The following is a 15,642-nucleotide window of genomic DNA, read 5'->3' as shown; positions in this document are numbered from 1 at the left end:
TTGCAAAAAACATATGGCAGCACAGACACCACAGACACTATAGTAGCCACAGTATGATCACATTAAGCCATCACACAGGCCACAGTTTATGATTAGACTGCTGGGATAATAATGCCAAGCAGGAGGTACAGGAAGTAATGAATGAAGGAAAAACTAAAATAACCTTACATCTGGATCTCAGTTTTCCAGAGTAGCTCTTCATGGGGTATCTTGACCGAACATTTCTTATCTTCACAGAACTTGATTCTCCCGAGGAACTTGAAAAGAAAAGAATATGCCGCATCATCACCCGTGACTTCCCACAGTACTTTGCAGTGGTGTCACGGATAAAGCAGGACAGTCATTTGATTGGACCAGAGGGCGGCGTCCTCAGTAGCACTCTTGTGCCCCAGGTCCAGGCAGTCTTCCCTGAGGGAGCCCTCACCAAGAAGATCAGAGTTGGGCTACAGGTACATACAGTGCATTTCTTGGCAAGACATGAATCAGTGGTACGTTCACTGTTCAGGCAACCAATAAAGTTATGTTACTTTGTCCTAGGCTCAGCCCATTGATGTAGAGGTGGTGAGAAAGATTCTTGGTAACAAAGCGGCATTCAGTTCAATTGTCACATTGGAGCCAAGAAGGAGGAAGTTCCACAAACCAATCACCATGACAATCCCTATCCCCATGAGCTCCATCAGTGACGGGCCAAGCACAGAGTTCACTGGGGAGACACCCACCTTACGTTTGCTTTGCAGCATTACGGGTAAGTATGGGGAATAATTCATCATCATCAACATCAGCAAACAACAAAAAAGATGAACAATAAAAAAATGAACAGATACTTAAACTCACCTCTGTTATGTAATGTCATTTAATGCAATGTGATGCATTGACATGATTTTGGCTGCTTTGGCTTCTTCCTTCATTGCATGCTTGGAGAGAGAAATACATAAATACAAAAAAATAGAAAGCAACCGTGACAGGTTAGATAACAAATCATGGGTCTATTAACAAAATCATGGGTCTGTGTTTCAGGTGGAACCACTCCTGCCCAATGGGAGGACATAACCGGCTCTACACCTCTCACTTTTGTTAACCAGTGTGTTTCCTTCACCACAAATGTGTCAGCGAGGTAAAGTTTCTAAAGGCCAGTGTCCCTCACATAGAAGCTTAACAGCTGGTGATATTTATCAGCAACTGACTAAGTCTCATTCATATTCTTAGGTTCTGGCTGATAGACTGCAGACAGGTCCAGGAGTCTGTTAGCTTTGCCTCTCAGCTGTACAGAGAGATCATCTGCGTTCCATACATGGCCAAGTTTGTCATTTTTGCAAAGACACTGGACCCCATTGAGGCCCGTCTGCGCTGTTTCTGCATGACAGACGACAAGATGGACAAGACCCTCGAACAGCAAGAGAACTTCACTGAAGTTGCCCGTAGCCGAGATGTTGAGGTGCAGTGTGATGATGGGGAATATATAAGAAGAGGGATCATAGTGAGGAATGGTTCCCACTGAGAAATGAGAGAAGTAATGCTGAATTAGTCTTAGAAAGATATAAAGAAGATAGAAAAAGATTGTGGAGAAAGTATAATGGAAATTAATGGAAATTAAGAGTGAACTGGGTGATGTGAGTATCTTGATGGACTCTGGAAAGAGGTTAACGCAGCCTGTCAACTGTTTCTTTTTAATACAGTTCATGTCCGTAAACATTCTGACAATGCTGTTTTTCAAGATTCGAGGAAGACCTTAATGGTTTGTTTGAATCATAAAAATGGCTCTGGTATCCACTCACAGGTGCTGGAGGGAAAACCTATATTTGCCGACTGCTTTGGAAACCTGGTGCCTCTTACCAAGAGTGGACAGCACCATGTGTTCAGCTTCTTTGCCTTCAAAGAGAACAGACTGGCCCTCTTCATCAAAGTATGACAATACATTGGATTAAAATGTCTGAAATTTCTACACATGTGCTCATAGATTCAGAAATCCAAATGTGTGTAATTTATGTAACTAATGTGTACCTGAATTGTTGCTTAATTAATGGACAGATCAGAGACACAGCGCAGGAGCCATGTGGTCGCTTGTCCTTCACCAAGGAACCGCGCACGTACCGTAGTCTTACCCACAATGCTATTTGCAACCTTAACATCACTCTCCCAACTTACTCAAAGGTTTGTTTTCAATATATTTCAGGTTGTATTTATAAAATAATAGTAAATTATTTTAGTGGCAGCAACTGTATTGTTTGCTTTCTCTCTGCTTCGTTCTTCTCTTTAGGAGTCTGATTCAGACCAAGATGCAGATGACGAGGTAAATTAAGTTTACTTGATATGGTTCAACAACAAATAATAATCATCATAATGAGACTGAAACTAACTACACCTTTTTTGTCCTTTTTTGCAGAGCGAGAAGAGTGACAAGAAATGTAAGCTGAACTCTTTTGTTTAATAATATTTATGTTTCATGTTGAAAATGTGAAAAGTAGAATTTGTGTGATTTTTTTGACACATATTTTCCAGGAATATATTCGTGCATTTAAGAATTTATATATATATAATTGTATTTATTTTTTATAGTACAACATAGTCTGAATTGCAGTCACATCAATTGATTGGCATAAGATTACTGGTCATAAAGGTTGTAAAATATTAGTTTAGAAATATGAACATCTACATGTGCGAAGAGATGCACTAATTAATATACAGTATGTTACTTTGTATTTGGATTAACCCTGCTCTCTTGTTTTGCTCTACTAACACTGTGTATAGTTAAATGTTTGTTACTGACAGCTATGCTATGGCTGATGTACTCTGCATTCCCTTCACACTGACTTTATCATTTATTGTGTCATTTTAATTTTCTGTAACTGCTGTGACCCTCTTTTATTTTAATGAATCATAAATTAAGGTCAAAATAATGCTTTTTATTCACTCCACTCAAAATTTCTTTGACTTGGTCATGTTATTTGTGTTAGAATCCCATTTTATCAACACAGTAATTACTTTTTGTGGTAATGATGTATAAGAAGTATTCATTTTGACCTAGTATTTTCTCAGATTACATTCCTATAACATTTTTTTCCAGTTGCATGCTGAAAAACTTAATTTGTTCTCATGTTGTTTGTTCTTTGTGTGTAGATTTATTGCTGGTTTGTTTTTATTATTACCATTAATTTTGTATGAATTTGGCCGCTGCTTTTTTGCTTCAGGTTCATTTACCAACTTTCATAAGTTGCTGTCAGTCATTCATTTAGTTTCACTATAAATCATACCCCTCTTCACATTTTTACATTGTTATTTTACATCAGTACATAATTCCATTATGTGGACTAATAATGTTATAAGGTCACAAAGCAGAGTGAATTACTAGTTAACAGTATTTACAGATTTTAACCTATAATGATATTTGATACCATGGAAAAAGCACATACCTAAAAAAAAAGTGTGAATTTTTCATACATTTAAAAAAAATTAAGACTTTACTATATATCATTTCTCAAATTTGAGTGAAGGAATTAACATTGCTTACAAATACTCAGCTCTGTAAAATGGACTCAAAAAAATCCAGTAGCAATGCCCCAATTTCTTGACCTGAATATTTTACCTCACACTCCCTTTTGCTAAAAACCCTCTATTAATTTTTGTATTCAAAGTTTATGTTTTCTATGCTTTAGAACTTTAATTTGTTGGCAGACATGAGTCTTCATGTCAGCAACAATCTTGAGAAGTTTTGTTTGTCTGTTGTCCTTCTTTCCCGTCCCTTGTTTCTTATGTAGGTTTCTCTGTTCCCTTTCATTCTTTTTGTATATTTTGTGTTCAGTTTCTGAATGTGTCAACAAACAAATTAGATGAATATTTTTCTTGTCATTCTACCTGTTTTGTTACTCCTCCTGGCTTTGCTTATGCTGTTGCTGCTCTACTTCCCTCCAAACTCTTCTGGATCACTTTGTCATCTTCTTTTTGGCCTTCTTTTCAAGATTCCTTTATCCTCTGCCCTGTCATTCTTCTCCTTACTCTGTGAACTGAAGATGGATTTTTGATGGCATTGTCTTGATCACAGTTTTCTGATGTTTCTCTTCCCCACTTCATTTGTCCCTTATGTTCTATACCCTTTTTGGTTATTAAACATTTTCAATTGGAGATGATGAATCTGAATCAACTGAGACATTCTCCCTGAGAACTAACCAACCTCTTGACCCTGCAACCCTTGCAAGCCCCGATCTTCTCTCAGACATGTCGGATGTCAAAATGTCTGTAATTTTGACTGCAGAGCAAATGGAGCATTTGCTATATGAAGAGAGAGCTGGAGCTAGGGGTGTAGAGGAAAAAGAGCCTTTGGCCATTGTGGAACAGTTCAAAGACAGGCTGGAAAAGGTTGGAGAGATTCAAAGAGATGGAATAAACAATAGTAGACAGGAAGCACAACGAGATTATGCTAAAAAAGAAAAATGGAGTTCAATCTATGAGACTAAGACTGTTGAAGTGAAGCATCCACCCGTCATGGAACCGGTCTTACAGGAGATATGCATTGAGGGGAAGAGTTCAAGTAGAGCTGACACAGAGGTCAGGGACATGACAGGAATGGTCTCACACCTCACAATGGACATTGACCAGTACCTGGAACAGAGACCTGTAGTGACATATGGTTCTGAAGAAGACCTTCTCCAAGACAGATTTGAACAGGTTATTGTAAGGCGTGATGGCAAACGGCGTCCCCCAGATATCAAGAAACCTATTAGGAAGAAACTTAGAGACAGAGACCGTTCTGGATGTAGCAGCTCTGAGGGTGAGCTGGAAAGAATGAGCTCTGAGGAGTCTTTAGATGGAGATGCTATTCTTAAGGAGAGTGCCCATGTACCCACCACAGCTATGGGTCCTCCAGCTTCTCCTTCAGTGGTTGAGACACCTATAGGATCTATAAAGGACAGAGTTAAAGCTTTACAGAACAAAGTCAAAGAGGAGGAGGTACAAAAAATTACTCAGGAACTAATTCCTCAGGCAAAATCTTCTATCACCATAAAGAAGACTGAGGCAGACATGCCAGAACTTCCCAGAGTTCCCAAGTCTCCCAGATCCCCCAGATCTCAGACAGAAAGATTAGAGGAGACCATGTCTGTGAAGGATCTGTTGAAAGCATTCCAGACTGGACAGGACCCTTCAAAAAATAAAGCTGGGCTTTTTGAACACAAAGCAGTGGTGTCTTCTCGTATTTCACCATTGATATTTGAATCAGATGATTCTGAAGAGACACAAAAGACTGAACAAAGTCCCATGCAGGAGCCAAAATCACAAATCCAAACTCGGGAGCTCACAATTTTCAACCAACAGAGTGGTGTTAAAATATGTGACAAAACAGGCCTTGAGGATCAACCAGTAGAGTTAAACAAACAAGACTCTAAGGAATCACTATTCATTTCTGATAGTGCTTACGTTGGAAAGACAGTAAAATTTGCTGATATACTTCAAAGGGACAGTTCAAGTCTGAGCACACAAGGAGAGACATCAGAGTTGTCAGAGAAGGAGACTATGTCTGTGAAAGACCTGATGAAAACATTCCAGACTGGGCAGGACCCCTCAAAAACGAATGCAGGACTTTTTGGACACAAAGTTGTGGATTCTTCTATTTCAACATTGATAACTCAGTCGGGATATTCTGAAGACATACAGAAAGATGAGCAAAGTCCTACGCAGGAGCCAAAATCACAAATCCGAACTGGGGACCTCACAATTTTCCACCAACAGAGTGATGTCCAGATATGTGACAAAACAGACTTAGAGGATCGGCCAGTAAGCTTAATCAGACAAGACTCAGAGGAATCACTATTGATTTCGGATAATGTTGAAAAGACAGTAAAATTTGCTGATACCATTCCTTGGGACAGTGGAAGCAATAGCCCACAGGCAGAGACACCAGAGTTGTCACAGCAGGAGACTATGTCTGTTAAGGAGCTGATGAAAGCATTCCAGACTGGGCAGGACCCATCAAAAAATAAAGCTGAGCTTTTTGAACACAAAGCAGCAGCTTATTCTCATATTTCAACATTGACGTCTGAATCAGCAGATTCTGAAGAGATATTGAAGACTGAACAAAGTCCTACGCAGGAGCCGAAATCACAAATCCAAACTCAGGACCTCACAATTGTCCACCAACAGAATGATGTCAAGACATATGACAAAACAGACTTTAAGGATAAACCAGTAGGCATTATCAGACAAGACTCTGAGGAATCACTATTAAGTTCAGACAGTGCATATGTTGGAAAGACAGTCACATTTGCTGATACCATTCCTTCGGACAATGGAAGCATTAGTCTACAGGGAGAGACACCAGAGTTGTCACAGAAGGAAACTGTGTCTGTGAAGGACCTGATTAAAACCTTCCAGACAGCAGAAAATCCTTCACAAACTAAAGCAGGAATTGTTGAACACAAAGACAAAACTTGTATTTCAACATTGATATCTGAATCAGGAGATTCTGAAGAGATACAGATAACTGAACAAAGTCCTTCACAGGAGCCAAGATCACAAATCCAAACTCAGGACCTCACAAGACAGAGTGGTGTCAAAATGAGTGACAAACCAGACTTAGATGATCAACCAGCAAGCTTAATCAGATATAACTCTGAGGAATCACAGCTAGTTTCAGATATAGATCATTTTGGAGACACAGTAAAAATTACTGATACAATTCATTTTGCTAATGGAAAGGTTAGCCGTCAGAGAGAGGAGCCAGGGTTGTCAGGGGTGAGCCTAGGCAGAATCCAGTTAGAAGAACCAGTCATTGGCACTGGTAGGAGTTTATCTGAAGATTTACAGATCAGCCCTGATCGCAGACCTTCTGAGGACTTCAGTGCCGACATAAAGGCTGAACTGGAAGAAAGTCCTGAGTACCAGCTTTTTAAGCAGACATCAGCAGCTACAGATATGAGCTATCAGCTGGAGGCACCTGAGCAGGAAACCTTGGATGATGATTCTGTGACAAATCCACTATCAGTCTCCAGTCACTGTATGAAAAGTTATTTTGGGGAAGGTGTTTCTCTTATTGAGAATCAAATAAGAGGTGATGATGTAAGTCCAGAGAGTCCCAAGCATGAAGGTATGACTGAATACTCCAACACTAGTGTCCATATTAGGGCCCATCTTTCCAGCTCAGGGGGGAGTGAGAATTATGAAGAACCGATGGTGACTCATCAAATGACCAATGAAATGCTGACATTCGATCATGGGAGCAAAATAATGTTTAGCCATTCTGACACTGAAGTCACAGTGGTCAAGATCGAGGAGCCACAACTTCAAGAAGTCCGCATTGAGAGAACATCCGACCAGGTATCCACTGCAGTAAAAGATATGTCAGGGATATTGTCTTTGATGAACAGTGACTTGGATCAGTATCTCCAAGCTAGGCCTGTGGCAAGGCAGACACAAGAAGAGGATGTTGCTCAGGAGAAATGTAAACAAATTATTTTAACAAAGGACAAAGATAAAGAAATTCACACATTTGTTACTGATGAAAATCAAGGAAAAATAGATAATGCACCACCAGAAAAACATTCAGTTACATGGGGAGGTGAAGAGGCAGAGAGTGAATGTAAAGAAATAAAAGATACCTTGGGTATGTCACATATGCCCATGGCTAGTCAATCAATAGGAGAGGATAACAAGCAGGAGAATTTTGAAAAGATCACATCCTCCTCTGATGAAAATGAAGGGTGGATAGTGGATGGCACAACACAAGAAATAGATTGTGCTGAAGTGAAGCATGAGGTCACAAGCAGAGATGAAGCAATTGTGAGGAAATTTAAAGAAACTGAAGCAGCTTTGGCTGAAGAACTCCCAATGAAGGAAGAGTGGTTAGAGAAAAAGACTTCATATCAGCCATCTACAAAACAGAAGGAGATGTCCGGCATGCTGTCACTGCTCAGCAGTGATCTGAATGAGCACCTGAACGACAGGCCTGTGAGGAATAGGCCTCCAGAAGAGGACATTATCCAGGAGAGATGTGAAGAAGTTATCCTCACCAAAACCACCAAATTCTCAAGTGAGGAGCAAGCGCTTACAATATGTAGAAAAACAGCAGCAGCTAGTGCTGATGTTGAGGATACATTCAGTGGAGAGGCACATGAACAGACTGATGTGTTTGAACTCAAAAAACATTCAAGTTCTGTATTGGAGACACCATTCCAAGAAGTTTGCATCAATAGGAAGACACATGACCAACAGTCTACAACTGAGAAGGATATGTCAGGTATGTTGTCACATCTCAGTAGTGACTTAGGTCAATATCTCAAGGAAAAGCCAGTGGCAATACAATGCCAACCACAAGAGGATTTAGTCCATGAGAGCTACAAACAAGTTATACTGACAAGAAAAAGTTTTGAGGATAAGATAGATGTAGAGGAATATGAACACATTCAGACCGATGAAGTTGTAGTCGCCGAATTTTCACCAAGTATAGTATTAGAGACACCATTCCAAGAAGTCTGCATTGACAGAAAGTCACAGCAACAGCAGTCTTCAACTAAGAGGGATATGTCAGGCATGTTGTCACTGCTCACTAGTGACTTAGATCAGCATTTAAAAGAAAAGCCAGTGGTGATACAGGCCCACCAACAAGAGGATGTAGTTCATGAGAGCTACAAACAAGTTATACTGACGAGTACTAATTTAGAGGATAACATAGGTGTCGAGGACTATGAACACATTCAGGCCGATGAAGTTGGAGTCACAGAATTGTCACCAAGTTCTGTACTAGAGACACCGTTCCAAGAAGTCTGCATTGACAGAAAGTCACAGCAACAGCAGTCTACAACTGAGAGGAATATGTCAGGCATGTTGTCACTGCTCACTAGTGACTTAGATCAGTATCTCAAGGAAAAGCCAGTGGCCATACAGTCCCACTCACAAGAGGATGCAGTTCATGAGAGCTACAAACAAGTTATATTGACAAGTAGCAATTTGGAGGATAACACAGTTGTAGAGGACTATGAACACATTAAGGCCAATGAGGTTGGAGTCACAGAATCGTCACCAAGTTCTGTAATAGAGACACCGTTCCAAGAAGTCTGCATTGACAGAAAGTCACAGCAACAGCAGTCTACAATTGAGAGAGATATGTCAGGCATGTTGTCACTGCTCACTAGTGACTTAGATCAATATCTCAAGGAAAAGCCAGTGGCCATACAGTCCCACCCACAAGAGGATGTAGTCTGTGAGAACTACAAACAAGTTATACTGACGAGTAGTACTTTGGAGGATAAGATAGGTGTAGAGGATTATCAACACATTCAGGCTGATGAAGTTGAAGTCACAGAATTGTCACCAAGGTCTGTATTAGAGACACCGTACCAAGAAGTCTGCATTGACAGAAAGACACACCAACAGCAGTCTACAATTGAGAGGGATATATCTGGCATGTTGTCACTGCTCACTAGTGACTTAGATCAACATTTAAAGGAAAAGCCAGTGGTGATACAGTCCCACCCAGAAGAGAAGATAGTCCATGAGAGCTACAAAGAAGTTATTCTGACAAAAGATGCTAAAAGAGAAACACTGACATTCTCCCCTGACCATGAGATGACGTCGCCAGAAGACACAAATTTAGATATTCTGGACATCAGTAAAAAGAGAGCTTCAGAAAGTGGATTGCAGACATGTCGCCATGAAGATGAAGGTCCCAAGAGTTTCTCATCCGAGGAGGGTCAGGCTACAATCTCACTGCGTGCAACGTCACTTTTCAATGACTCTACTGAAGGAACAGCTGCGACAGGTGATGACTGTAAGAATGGTAATAGGGATGTCAGTGTTGTTGCTGCTCATTCAGTTCTCAAAACACATGATTTTTTGCAACTAGCAAGCAGTTCTAATACACGACAACGACCGGCAAATTTGGATAACCTATACACTATGGATTTTGATGACCCAGCGAAAGAGTCATGCCATCCAGACTCGCTAGAGGCAAGTCCTCTCATGGAGGATAGATCTTCAAAGACATCCCCTGATTCAATTGAGCCAAGCCCTACCAGAGAATCCCCTTGTCCAGATTCTCTTGAGGGTAGTCCCAATCAATCAAAGGATTCAGAACTTAAGATGCCATCCAAAACAGCTGTGTATGAGGATTATGCCTCCCAGCTAGAAGCATGTTTTGCTTATGGCAAAAATATTTACAAGGATGAAAATGAACATGGTGAACAAGAAAACAAATATGAGATCATCCAAACAGACCCCAGCATGTGTGACAGTGAGAACCCTCACACACCCATAAGGCAAGACTCTCTTGAAACAGATGACGGTGAGGATAATACCACCAATAAACAATTCACCCCAGAAGAGGAGATGTTTAAAATGGCTGCAAAGATCAAAACATTTGAAGAGATGGAACAGGAAGCTAAAATGAAGAGAGATGCATTTTTAGATGTCACTTCACTGTCAGAGACAGATGATCACAGTGATGATGAGCTAAATCTGAAATATGGCCCAGATATACACTCTTCCTCGCAAGATACACCACAGAAAAATGCTGAAAAAAATCCAACAGAAAGCACTCACACACTTCTTGAAGAAACAGATATTAGTTTGAGCAGCAAGGAGAAAGGAGAAATTATGTCACAAATAAAAACTACTGAATCAGTTGACGGTTCATTGTGTTTGACTGCAACTCACAAAGAGGAACCTGATCCAGAGAGTGAGGAGTCTGTGCCGCTCTCAGCAGAAAGAGATACTGAAATACACAAAGATAAAGATGCTGTAGAAGCAGACAGTTCCTCAGTCACTGACACACATTTTTCCAGCTGTGTGACTGATGAGCACCATCCAGATGATGACAAAGAAGTTGAGTCGCCACTGACAGATTGTTCAGGTTCTGTTAGCAAAACTCTGTCTATGGTGTGTACTGAAGAACAAGAATATGTTATTCCACGGTGTCAGGGTGAAGATGATGAAACCTTCCATGCACAGACTGAGGCTAAGGAACAGATAAATCTTTTTTCTGTGGAGGAGAGAAAAACACCTAATGAAACACCTGTTCAAACACCAGTTAATGAGAGAACGCCTGATCCATTTCAGTTTCAAGAGGGGAAACTATTTGAAATGACCAGAGGGGGCGCTATTGATATGACAAGAAGAAGCTCTGATGAAGAAGGGGAAGGATATGCATTTTTTCACATAGGAGAACATCCAGTTGATGAAGTTATGCCAGAGGAGACAGGGGGTTGTCAAACAAAGTCTTTAACCTTAGAGAATAGTGATTCTATTACAGATACCACCCTTCAAGAGGTCCCACAATCATCTGTGACTGAGAGTGCCAATGACAAAGTTCCTACTCCCAAACCTAGAACTCTCATCAGATCCTCAAGTCACAAGTCAGAGAGTGAGAATCAAGCAGATCTTGGAAGTTCAAAAGATCTTCAGCCTGGTTCCCCCAGTGCTTTGGAGAAACTAACGATTATTCAAAGTGAGGCTAGAACCCTTGAAAGCCTTGGTCTAGACTATCTAGACTCTACCATAGCTGACCTTCAATCAGACCCATCCACAGATGCACATTCAGTATACTCAAAGCAGAGCGATGATTCTTCAGACTCCTATCTTGATGATGATGATGAGGAGGAGGAGGAGGAGGAAGAAGATGAAGAAGACCAGTGCTCAGTCATAGAGATGTCTTTTTCAGATGCACAACCTGGCATTCCAGCATATCATCAGGATTCACCCCCACCTTTGGCAATCAAACCAGGCAGCACAACTGAAGAGGAAATATCCACGGGACACTCACAGGTATCTGAGCTTGATCAGGTTCAAAGAAAAGGTGAAAAAAGCTCAACTTTGGGTCGTAGGACTAGATCTGAGGCCGATAGTGACACAAGTAAAACCTCTAATAAAGACAGCAGGAGTTATTCTGACAGTAGTCAACCCACTAATAACTCCAACCTTTTCCCCTCCAAACTTCCTGTCATGATGCAACACAAACCTCTAGCTCAGACGAGCTCCTCCTCCTCTCCCCATAGGAAAGAAATCCAACTCTCTCAGACTATAGGATCATCTGTTAGGTCTTCGTTGGATACTGATGATATAAGCAGCGCAAGTCACAGGAGTCCAGATTCTGTTATCTTCAAATATGACATCCCAGCCTCACACAGTTCTAATTCTGATGGAAATCCTTTGCCGGGTGCCCAACCATCTTCTGGAACAGAGGATGTATTTCAATCCAAGCATACCTGGGATGACACTGTGGAAACTCAGATGCAGAGAGTCATCGATGACCAAACTCCAGAATGCACGCCAGGTATGGCCAGACCTACATAGGCTTTTGTTTTCCTATCTCTTCTCCCCGACAGCAACACCCCTTTTCCTCTTCCTAAGAACACAGCGTCGCCATTTGTCATTTTGTGTTGTTTGTGTGTATTGTGATTTGTCTAGACCCAACTATGTGTGGAGTTTTCTTGTCTGTAATTTGTGTATGTGTGTGTTGTGGTGTTTTGCATGTTCGTCAGTCACTTTTCCATCTGTGTTTGTGTTTATGCAGTCTCAAGATTGAATGGCCACGTTGGTTAAAGAAGTAGTAGCTTTAACCATTTTTTGCAGACTTCCACTATTGAATTGGTATTGATATCTGCACTACTAATAGCTCTACTAATATTAGCATGCAAAATGCTTAATCAGCACATTAATGTCACTGCTCACACTAATGACTAAAAAATATGATGTGCTGATTGTGACCAAATTATATGTAAACAAGTCAACTCCTCATCAGAGTGACAAATCCAGCCTTTGTTATCATCCATGTCAACATCACAGATCCACATTTAATTTCAGAGTATTACAGCCCATAACATAAAAAAAATAAAAAATAGAGCAAATAGAATTTGAATCTACACTTACAAAGTGTATTTTTTACGTGACTGGTACCTGCAATGTGATTTTTTTTGTTTATTTTGATATTTTGAATTTACATAGTTACAAGCATTTTACACTTTGAAATGCTGATCATGATATTAAAATGTAATGTTTGGCTCTGATGGAATTTTTTAGTGGATTGGCAGGATGATGCTGACAGGAAAGAGGAGACATTAGCTATCATTGCAGATCTTCTTGGCTTCAGCTGGACTGGTAAGATGTAAAATAATGCATTCATTTTCTGTTTTGAATTTAGGGAAAAGCAGTATGTCGTGCATTTTGTTTGAATTGGAGCTGATGTATCTGTGAGGAGAACCAAGGGAATTGCTGAAATTGTTATATACAGTAGGAGTATCCATGTTCTAGCAGCAAAACACACTAAATACTGTTGAAGACTTTCAGTTCAAGATTTTCAGCCTTTGTTTTGTTATCCATCACCCCAGAGCTGGCAAGAGAACTGGAATTCAGTGAGGATGATATCCAATTAGTAAGAACAGAGAATCCAAATTCCCTCCAAGAGCAGAGCCATGCCTTGCTGCAGCGCTGGGTTGAGCGGGAAGGTAAACATGCCACAGGTACATGATATTTTAGTCTGGCAGATTTCAGTTGACATTTTCTGAGTATTTGTCAAGTATTTCAAATCCTGAAAAGATTGTTTATTTATGTGAGGATACTGAATGCACTATTAACTTCTCTCCAGGCGATGAATCTAGTTTATCTTTAGCTTTGAATAATGTTATGTGTATTTATTAGACCTATATTCACACTGTAGATTCAACGTAATCTTGCATTTACAATTTTTAGTTGAATGTTTTTTATTGTCTATTAATGATTGACATATCATTCCACAGAGGACTGTCTGATTAAGAGACTAACCAAGATCAACCGCATGGACATCGTCCATCTTATTGAAACCCAGATGAACAAGTCAGTTCAAGAGCAAACATCTAGAACTTATGCAGAGATAGAGAAGACTCTGGATCACAGTGAAGGTACTACCACCTCTAAACATTTAATTCAACAACCAGTTTGATGACTGTGTCTAACACAAGGCTCGATTTGAGTGTTTGCACTCTTATCCATCACTTGTGTGTAATTTTTAGTGTCAGTAGCCCTATCTTCAGTGCAAGAGGATGCAGACAGTCCAAGAGTTGTGAGAAGGGTGGAGTCAGACCGCAGACCACCCCCAGCTGTTTCTGAAGAGGACCTCTCAGTGGCTTCCCTGCTGGATATTCCTTCATGGGCCGAGCCTGCTGGACACACCCACTCAGAGAGCATGCATGGTGACCTGTTGGAGGAGCTTGAGATCCCACAGTAATTATTCATTTGACATTAGCACTGAATCTGCAATACACATCACCAGCTTAGTGTATTGTCACATCATTTGACACATTGCAACTGACACACACAGCACACACCAGAAATGGCATACAAGCATGAAGACATAAACAAGTAAAGACTGCTACTTCTCTGGAGGTCAATATTTCCCGGGATGTGGATGTTGAGACATAGAATGGTTCCCTATCCTCATGCCAACATTACGCATGATTACAAAGAACACAGTGGGTGCAGGTGTTTGCCCTGCCCTGTGTGCATTGTTTGTGGGTGTTGTCCTTTGATCTTGGAATAGAAGAGTAGGGCTTTGATCACATTAATTTGAATTCATATTCTGAGACCTAGCCCTCTTTCTTTGTTACAGTGAATTGAACACTAGCCTGTGGACCTCTGAGGATTTAATTACGCAAGAACCTACAACATACAACAACTTAAATGAGCAAGTAAGTACGCTTCCCACTTCAAAAGAAGCTGCACTGGGGAGCCAAACATCTCAGGTTTGTGACCCAAAATTGAAAGACCATCAAGATTGCTGCAGTGTTGAAGTTCATTTCGTCAGACCTTTCCAAGGTGGCTCTCAGTGCCAAGTCAAAGATGACTGCAGCCAAACCCTACCACTGAAGCAGTGTGGTTGTGAAGATGAGCAAAGGAACGTGAAATGGGAGATTTTGAAGTTACCCTCATCTATATCTATTAGAGACTTCAGTCTGAGCCTATCAGAATCAGACCAAGCTGAGACTGACTTCAGCAACCTTTGTGATGAGTTTAGCTCTACCCAAGAGCTTGGCAATACAAGCACAGCTAAAGCCATTGTCTCTGACCCTTGCCTGTTAGTCAAGCCACAAGATCACCACCAAGCAACTCTGGCCATTACTGAAGATGACACAGATGTAGCTCAAAAAAGCAGGCTCCTTCAGAAGAGCGATGATAAGGTCACAGCCCAATTCTTCAAAATACTGTATGGTCATGACAAGGTCCCACTGGTTTCTGATGTGGACACGGGCTCCAAACCCATCAAGTCAAGAAAGGAAGAAAACACAAAAATCCAAGTATACAGTGATTGGTATCCGGAAAACATGCCCTTCATTGATGATAATGGTGATGTCCAATCAGTTGAACCTATTATTCCTACAGCTAAGTACAGCATGATGAAAACATTCAAAATGAAGGTACCAAAGACCAATTTTCCTCACAGTGTCACAACCAGTGGCCCAGCTCATATGGCTTGTGACTCAACTGATAGGTATTCCAGCCTTTCCCTACCCATTAGCCATCTTGCACCACAATCACCTGAGCAACATGTGTCATTGCCTTCCACTTTCATAGAGTACAGCCCCTTGACCCCTGATTCTTTGCCATCTGAGGATCATTGTGGCTCATTTACAGCTGTTAATGAAAGGGATCTCTTCCTTGCAGAAGCATGGATATTAGATGACCCCATAA

At 40.8% G+C, this 15,642-nt stretch overlaps 1 protein-coding gene across 1 annotated transcript in view; it reads left to right on the top strand.

Moving 5' to 3' along the window:
- LOC121604459 (ankyrin-3-like) overlaps nt 1–15,642 on the top strand; it is a 50,448-nt gene that overhangs the window by 23,316 nt on the left and 11,490 nt on the right. The window contains exons 33-49 of the mRNA XM_041933972.1: nt 238–449; nt 538–745; nt 1,018–1,114; nt 1,207–1,435; nt 1,778–1,903; nt 2,029–2,151; nt 2,258–2,290; nt 2,384–2,405; nt 4,121–5,352; nt 6,688–6,985; nt 9,902–10,423; nt 10,874–11,344; nt 12,161–12,253; nt 13,000–13,077; nt 13,308–13,439; nt 13,716–13,856; nt 13,977–14,178. Coding sequence (XP_041789906.1) covers nt 238–449; nt 538–745; nt 1,018–1,114; nt 1,207–1,435; nt 1,778–1,903; nt 2,029–2,151; nt 2,258–2,290; nt 2,384–2,405; nt 4,121–5,352; nt 6,688–6,985; nt 9,902–10,423; nt 10,874–11,344; nt 12,161–12,253; nt 13,000–13,077; nt 13,308–13,439; nt 13,716–13,856; nt 13,977–14,178 — 4,219 coding nt within the window. The remainder of the gene's footprint in view (nt 1–237; nt 450–537; nt 746–1,017; nt 1,115–1,206; nt 1,436–1,777; nt 1,904–2,028; nt 2,152–2,257; nt 2,291–2,383; nt 2,406–4,120; nt 5,353–6,687; nt 6,986–9,901; nt 10,424–10,873; nt 11,345–12,160; nt 12,254–12,999; nt 13,078–13,307; nt 13,440–13,715; nt 13,857–13,976; nt 14,179–15,642) is intronic.

The sequence above is a fragment of the Chelmon rostratus genome, chromosome 3, assembly GCF_017976325.1.
Source record: "Chelmon rostratus isolate fCheRos1 chromosome 3, fCheRos1.pri, whole genome shotgun sequence".
Lineage (NCBI taxonomy): Eukaryota > Metazoa > Chordata > Actinopteri > Chaetodontiformes > Chaetodontidae > Chelmon > Chelmon rostratus.
The sequence above is the reverse complement of the archived record's forward strand: the minus strand, read 5'-3'. Positions and strand labels throughout refer to the sequence as shown.